This window comes from Phyllostomus discolor, chromosome 14 (assembly GCF_004126475.2).
Source record: "Phyllostomus discolor isolate MPI-MPIP mPhyDis1 chromosome 14, mPhyDis1.pri.v3, whole genome shotgun sequence".
In the NCBI taxonomy this organism is placed as follows: Eukaryota; Metazoa; Chordata; class Mammalia; order Chiroptera; family Phyllostomidae; genus Phyllostomus; species Phyllostomus discolor.
In genome coordinates this window covers 5,986,365-5,994,037 of record NC_040916.2, presented here as the reverse complement: position 1 = coordinate 5,994,037, position 7,673 = coordinate 5,986,365, and the positions used below count along the sequence as shown (strand labels likewise).

At 56.5% G+C, this 7,673-nt stretch overlaps 1 protein-coding gene across 2 annotated transcripts in view; it reads right to left on the bottom strand.

The window, feature by feature from the left end:
* Positions 1-768: 768 nt before the first annotated feature.
* Positions 769-7,673, bottom strand: part of MAPKAPK2 (MAPK activated protein kinase 2) — a 44,456-nt gene continuing 37,551 nt past the window's right edge. Inside the window, exons 2-10 of one of the 2 annotated variants that reach the window (XM_028530857.2) lie at positions 5,978-6,117; positions 5,716-5,780; positions 5,332-5,411; positions 4,727-4,853; positions 4,085-4,160; positions 3,551-3,675; positions 3,123-3,208; positions 2,926-3,006; positions 769-2,389 (exon numbers count right to left, since the gene is read on the bottom strand). In XM_028530857.2, coding sequence (XP_028386658.1) covers positions 2,246-2,389; positions 2,926-3,006; positions 3,123-3,208; positions 3,551-3,675; positions 4,085-4,160; positions 4,727-4,853; positions 5,332-5,411; positions 5,716-5,780; positions 5,978-6,117 — 924 coding nt within the window. In that variant the 3' untranslated portion in view covers positions 769-2,245. The remainder of the gene's footprint in view (positions 2,390-2,925; positions 3,007-3,122; positions 3,209-3,550; positions 3,676-4,084; positions 4,161-4,726; positions 4,854-5,331; positions 5,412-5,715; positions 5,781-5,977; positions 6,118-7,673) is intronic. The other variant, XM_036015551.1, reaches the window with a different exon arrangement.

The window sequence follows — 7,673 nt, the reverse complement described above, 5'->3', positions numbered from 1 at the left end:
AACTGGTGGAGAGAGCAGTGGGGTCAGTAGACCAATTTCTACCTTTGGCCCTACAGCAAACCAAGCCATGTGATCTCACACATCCCCCTCGGGGCCTCGGTCTTTCTACCTGGGAATGAAGGGGGATGGGTCACATGAACCCTGAGGTCTCTTCTAGCTCTGCTGTTTTTTGGTTTCTGCCTAGCCCCTACCGCCCCCTCCTGGAAACTTCAGGAACTACACCAACCTGCTTCCCTGGTCTCTTTCTCAGGATTTGAATTCAATTAACCACTACCCTATTTCTCCCTAAACGCCCCCCCCCACCCCATGCCAGTTGGCCAGGCCAGGCTGAGGGTACCAGTGTCTGACTATGGCTAAATGGGTGAAAGAATCATGTGCCAAGAAGCAACTTGGCTCCTGATTCATATTTGGCAAGAGCACCAGCTCCCAGGCCTTTCCTGGCACCTCCACCCTGCTCCAAAGGAGAGCAGCATTAAAGCCCCTACACCAGACACACGGGCCAGGCCCACAGAGCAGGCACTGGCTGCTGCTTGCCCAGGAGGCCCTCCCCTCCTCTCATGCCCTCCTGTACCTTCTCCTTCCCTCCAGACCCTCAGGTCCCCTCCCCTCCCCTCCCCACCCATCCTGTCCCCACCCCTCCTGTCCTCTCCTCTTCTCTTCCAGGGCACCCAGCCTCTGTCCTCCCAACAGACAGAACCACTCTCCACGTGTGAGAGGAGAGATGGAGGGGTCGAGGGCTTAGCTCCATGAAAAAAGAGAAACAAAACCTTTCAACTATTAAATCCATTTAGTAAAGACAATTTCGCTCATACAAAACAAGTTTACAACACTCTGGGTGCTGGACACACCACCAGACACGGGAGGCAGTGCAGGCACCCAGAGCCCTTCCCCCACGACAGAAAAGACCCTGGGTGCCCCTCTACCACCCTGCCCTGAGGGAGATGAAAACTGCAGTACCACTGACCCCCCCACCCCTACCCCAAAGGGACCACGGCCCTGAGGACCTCTCCCGTGCTGCACCTCAGTAATACTGGGGGAGGCCCCCACCCTCCCCTCACTGGCCTGGACACACGAAGCCAAGTTGTTTCGGGTGGGGGTGACGTGGCTAATGGGGAAGGGGCAGAGTCGGGACATCTTTGGTGTGAAGACCGCCCCCCAAACCCACTAGGCCACACAATGGAAATGTGTGGGAGGAAATGTGTGGGATGGTGTTGCCTTTGCCCATAACGGGTAGCTGGCAAGCCCAGGGCAAAATACAGAAGCTCTGTGTCACTCATAAAGTGCCCAGGCTCACCCATGTGAGCTGAGGAGAGGCCTGTTGAGAAATGGCTAAAAATGTAAGAAAAACAGACAAGAATGGGTCAATAACGGCAGGAAGGGAAGCAGAGGTTACTCGGCAGATCAGCACCCCTGAGGACTAGGACCAGCACTAAATGGGGAGTCGGGGTCCTAGGGGTGGGCGGTCCAGTCTTCCTGATTCCGTGCCAGTGCCCAGTTGCTCCTCTCCACCTCCCAGACTGGCCAGCAGAGACAGGCATGGAGGGCCCGGCTCGGAGTCCAGACAGGCTCCGGGCACTGTGGCAGGCCCAACACAGGCAGGGCCGGCCCATACAGGAAAGGTTCTGGAACCCCAGCAGGGCCCCTCCCTGCCTGCCCTGGCCCCACAAGCACACAGTCCCAGGCACACATGCATGGGCTCACACACACACTCGATCACACTCCTATCTGCCTGGCACGTGAGTGATGTCGTCCCAGGGCTCCAGCAGAGGACATGGGCGGTACCCTGGCCCTAGCCCTCCATGGCCTTCAGCTCCAGGACGCCTCAGCCAGCGGCGAAGCTCAGGCTGTGGCAGGGACTGGGGCAGGCGGGACAACACACAGGGACACTCTCTATAACAGTTTCCACAAATACCCTTTAACGAGAGGAAGGGGTTTGGGGGAGAGGAGTGGGGAGGGAAAAGAACAATAAAAGAAGTTTCATAAAAATTCTAAGTCAAATTACTGATAAAACTGCAAAGTGAGCACAGGTTCAAGAGCATCTTGCTCCCTTCTCTCCGTGCCCTCCGAGCCTCTCCCTCTCTGGGGTGGCCAGAACTGAAGGCAGAATTCAGCCTCTCGTGAGGCTCCAGGCTCCGTGCAGCCGAGGAGGAGGGGAGGCGGCTGCAACAGTTCTGTCTCTTCATGTAAAAAGTACTTCCAGGTCGAGAGTTATTGCTTGTCCTCTGGGGAGGACGGGCCGAGCGGCTCAGTGAGCGAGGGCTGCGGCCTCCAGGGCCCGAGCTTTCTTCCGCCTCTTCAGAAGCAGGGGGTTGGAGGCATCTTCGATCTTTTTTATCTTGATCTGCTCGTAGTCAACGCGCATTGTGGCCAAGGCACTGGTCATCTCCTCCTGGGGTGAAGGGGTTCCAACAACACAGAGTCGTAAGTAAAGGTAGGATGAGGACGGGCGGGCCGGGCGGTGGGTCTAGGACCGACAGCAGCCTCAGCCCCAGGCGGGGCTGACAGAGTTGGCCACCGCTGCCGCCACTCTCCCAGAGCCCTCCAGTGACCGCACAGGGAGGCAGGGAGAGCACCGGCCAAGGAGTCAGGAGACCTGAGCTCTGGTCTGCCCCAGCCACTCATCACTTGAGTGACCTGGAACGGGTCATTCCCCTCCCTGGGCCTCCATTTCCTCATCTGCAAATGGCCTCTCAGGCCCTTACAGAGACCCCGGGAGTAGAGAGTTGTGGGAAACGGGCAGCTGAGTTTAGACTGCACACAGGCTCCTCTGCCCCAGCCCGGTCAGCAAGTGGCTCAGAGTCGCTGTTCTCACTGGAACAGGCATCCCCGGGGCAGAGAACACAGAACCAAATCCTCCCCGGCCAGCACCACCAGGCGCTCCTCGGAGCTGCGCCCCAAGCCTCTCTAGGCCAGTGGGTCCCTCACCTTGACATCCTCCCACCGCTCCTTGTCCTCCTTCAGGACTCGGCTGGTGTGCAGGGGCGTCTGAGGGACCTTTGTTGATTGCTGAGGGGAGAGAAAAGGGGTCCAAGTGAAAGCCTGGGCAGGGCAGAGTCCTGGCTAAGGCCTCATCCCAAGGGGTAGTCCCCAAGGACCCAGGTCCCTCTGGCCACCAGGCTTACCATGATCCAGGGGTGGTTCATAAACTCCGTGATGGTCATCCTCTGAGTGGGCTCCGTTTTCAGCAGGTTCCGGATGAGCATCTTCACTGTGGGATGACATAGGGGACAGAGCCAGCTCAGGGGCCACTCTCCCGCTCCTGCTCCTTCCCACCGTCTTCAGGGAGAAACCTGGGGGTGCCGCATGGGGGCAGGGTGCCACATGGGGGCGGACTGCCTGGAGACTCTCACGGATACCCCCCCAGAGGGACTGCCCGGGCCTGTGGCAGACCCTTCACCCAGGCAGGACACACCCAGCTGCTGTGCGCAGTCCACATCTACACCCCCGACACGGCCGCGTGTACACGCACATGCACACGCACATGCACACGCACACACACGCCCACATGCACATGCACACACACGCACACACAAACACGTGGGCTCTTCACCTTCCTCTGATACTTCCGACCACTCTGGGTTGGGAAATTCATACTGGCCCATTCGGATGCGACTCTTCATGCCCGGAGAGATGGCAAGGCCATGGTTGGAATAGAAGGGCGGATACCCACACAGCCTGAGCCAGGGGAAGCAGGGAAAGAGGAAGAGTTGGTGTTATTTGGGGTAACTGCACCAGGAACAGGCTGAGAAACACACTTCTTGTAAAGGTCACAGAGAAACTGGGACTCGGTGACCCAGGCACAACACAGAAAGCCAAGGACAGGACCCAGGATTCCTATATACCAAGAACCCAAACCACAGGTTTCCCTGCCCATTAGCTAGTTTACACCCATCACTTAGCTATTAGAACCCACTAAGCAAGGGGACATGCAGGAGATTCTCGGAGCATTCCCCACCCAGAAGGGGAATGCTAACCTTTGCCTCCTCCTCTCATCCCAGAGAGATCAGGCTTCCTCCCACCTCTGCTGGCCCGGCCCGGCCTGGTCCCAGTCCCCTCCCTCCCACTCCCTCCCCGGCACACTCACAGGATGTACATGATGACACCCAAGGACCACATATCGCAGGACTTGTCATACTTCTCTGGGCCCAGCACTTCTGGAGCTGCAAACCGAAAGGCAGTGTGGGCAGGCTGGCGCTCAGGCACGGTGACCTACCACAGTTTCTCTGTGGATGACGCTCCCCCCCAGCCCTCCAGCCAGTCAGGAGGGGACCATAACTTGGGGTGGGAGGGGAACAAAGCAAAGGCCTTCCTCCAGGTGGAACCAAGGGCTCGAATCTTAAGAAAAAAAATTCTTGACAAGGGCCTTCAGACCCACAATGTCCACTGAGCTTGACAGACACATTGCGAGCTGACCCTGAGCCATCAGCAGGGGTCCAGAGCCGAACTTGCGTACCAGACGCCACTAGGAACCTGCTGGACATGACGGCTCTTCTGGGGAGAAGTGCCTGTGTGCCCAAAGCCCTGCCCGCAACCTCAGGCAGACAATTTCCTGTGACACTTCAACCCCAGCTTGGCTCTGGAGAGCCCCGCTCCAGGCCAGGCCACACCAGAACCGGCGCCAGAGAGCGCTGCGGACACGGCTCTCCTAGGACCTGTGGTTCCAAGATCAGAAGAGGGTCTGAGAAGGCTCTGGGGAAGGACAATGTCCGGGTTCCTCTGGACTTACCCACATAGTATGGCGTATAACAAGGAGTGGTCAGCGAGTTGTGGCTGGTGGTTTCCTTGGCAAAGCCAAAATCAGTGAGTTTCAGAATGGCGTTGGGCCTTTTAGAGGTGTACAGGAGGTTCTCGGGCTACAGAAAGAGACACAGAGAAGTAACAATCCTGCCGTAGGTTGCTCTGGAAAATCAAAAGGGTACAGCTAACTTCCTTCCTTCCTCCGTCAACAGCCACTTGTCTAGCCCCTATGATCTGCACACCATCGGCTGCATGTGATCAGCTAGCTCCTGGCCTTCCAAGAGCTGACGGTGTGCTGGGAAGTAAGAGACTGATGCACAGAGCCAGCAATAAATACCACAGGCAGGGAAACCAAAGGTACAACTGTGTGCTGCCGACTGAGGACTACAGGGCTGAGTGTGGCCACAGAGGCCTCCCTGCTGGTTTGGAGGTTTGCCTAGAGAGGGCAGACACTGCAGAGCAGAGAATGGTACCCTGCCCCCCTCTGCCCTCAGGAACCAGGCAGCAAGGAGGCAGGACGACTCTGGCAGAGCCCTCTGCAGCACCTGAGTTGGGGAGCAGTGTGGGGAGGGGTGAGTGATGAACAGCTGGTACCTTGACATCCCGATGAGCAATGTTGATTGAGTGCAAATACTGAATGGCCTCACCAATGCTCTTCATGATTTCCGATGCTTCTATAGAGGAGAGGGAAAGAAAGTCACAAGGTTGTCATTAGGTTTGAAAACTCAGTATAGTAACCCACCGCCCACCCCCACCCCTGCCCCCATGCAGCCTAAGGCTCCCTACATCTACTGCCCACCCCAGAAACCAAGACACAAAGGGCTACCTAGGCACAGCTGAGGACCCCAGCCCGGGCAGCGAGCCAGAGGAGGCAGCAGTCCTGAGCATCTTCCCAGAGGGCAGGCACTGCAGAGGGTCCCCTTCAGAAACCCCGCTGCCCTGCCTGCCCAAGGCGTGTCCCACACCGACCCTTTCTACCTCTTTCTGTGAACGCCTGGTCTCCTCGGTCCTGGATTCGGCTGAAGAGTTCTCCACCATCCAAACTGAAAAAAAGCCACGGTTAGACCTGGGGAACACAATACCCCACCACCACTCTCCATCATCCCCTTTCCCCCCAAAATTCAAGCATTCACATTCTAAGCTTCGGGGCACATCTGGCCAGTCCTCAGAAAGTGAGGGACCTGGGCGGGGAGGGGAGTACGGAGGGCGGGCCAGGAGCAGAACCGACGAGGCTGCTTACCATTCCATCACGATGAGCAGGCACTTCCGCCCCGCATACAGGTTCTCATAGACGTCCACGATCCGCACGATGTGTGGGCACTGGGAGGCCCGCCAGTGCAGCTCCACCTCGCGCCGGGCCTTGGGGCAGTCCTGAAGCATCTACAAGCCAAACAGCCTCCTGAATAATGGCACCTTCTCTGGAGGGGGACAGCTGCCTGCTGACATCCCCACTGATGCACCATAAACTCCTTCCACCACCAATCCGCTATCAAGCCAGCCCCCTTGGCATTTTCCCTTGGCAGCTCCTTCTCCTAAACCGTGACTCAGAGCGTTACAGCTCCCTTAGCTCTTCTGACAGAAACCCCAGTGTGACCCCTTGGGGTCTTGACAGTCTATGCAGCGAAGAGCACCAAGTCCATTCTACAAGGCAGGCAGCAGGCAGCACCAGAAGACAGGGAGAAGGAGGCACGGGAGAAAGACAGACCAAGGAAAACCAATCCGATAATGGAGAGGGGTCTGGGGGGAGCAGAGACCCAAGGATTCATAAGAAAAGGCACTTCCGAGATCCCGCCAACCCAGCACGCCGAATGCCGAGCAACGTTCTTTCCCCTTCTGTGGTTTACCTCATTCAACCACCGATGGCCGCGGAGTTGGCCCACGGGAGTTCAAATCCTGATTCTTGTGAGATGTGCCACCTTAAGCAAGTTCTTTAACTCACCAAGCCTCCTTCCCATCCCCTCATCTCTCCTGGGCCAGGTGGCCAGGGGCATTAAAAGAGCCTGAATCCATCATGAGTCTCAGCGGCTCACTCATGACTAGCCCAAGCAAGCCTCATTAAGTCCAGGCGCTTTACTAGTGACTGGCTTGGAAGTCAGCTAAGACCAACATTGGCCAAGGAGAACTTGGTAGGAAATTGGCTCAGAGGCCTCTTAAAGGGAGCACGAGGACCATACATCAACTCTCCTGCATATGACACCTGGGACCGTGACAGTCACCTTGGTGCCATGAGAGGAACCAGCCTAAGAGGATGAACCCACACACTGAGGAAGGCAACCAGGAGAGGGGGCCACTACCTGGATCCTTGCTGATACCACCACACATCCTTTATGGCTTCTTTTTGGCAAGAGCCAAAAAGCACCCTAATACTCCCCTTTGTAAATGGGTATAAATTTGTTATAAGGATTAAATGAAAGAATTCTGCAAAATGCCTAGCAGAGTGCCTGGCATGTGCTCAGTAAGCAGAGCTGTCATTCTCATTACAGAATGTTTGCTAAGTGCCCAGTGCAGATGCCACAGTCATTAAGACAAGGACCCTCACAGACTTACCGACTCTGTGGGAAGTCAAGATTAGCACCACACAGGACACACCCCAACTGCCGTGGACAGGAGAGGACTGGGTATGAGGCAGGCAGCCAGACTGAGAAGGAAAGGCACAGGCGGAAGGGACGGCTGACGGGGGCAGGGAAAAATGGCGGAAATCAGGGCTGACTCAGAGGGAGCGGGGTTGGGGTGGGTGGGTGAGCTAATAAGGAACCTGCTGGGAAGTACATGAGGCTTGGTACTTAGTAGTAAGATCAGATGGCCAAGATGGAGCCAGATTACCAAGGGCAATGAAAGGCAAACATGACAATTTCCAACAGTAAAACTAGCACTCATTTATGCTATAGCCCATGATGTGCCTGACCTTTTCTAATTTTACAGTAATTGCCATTTTA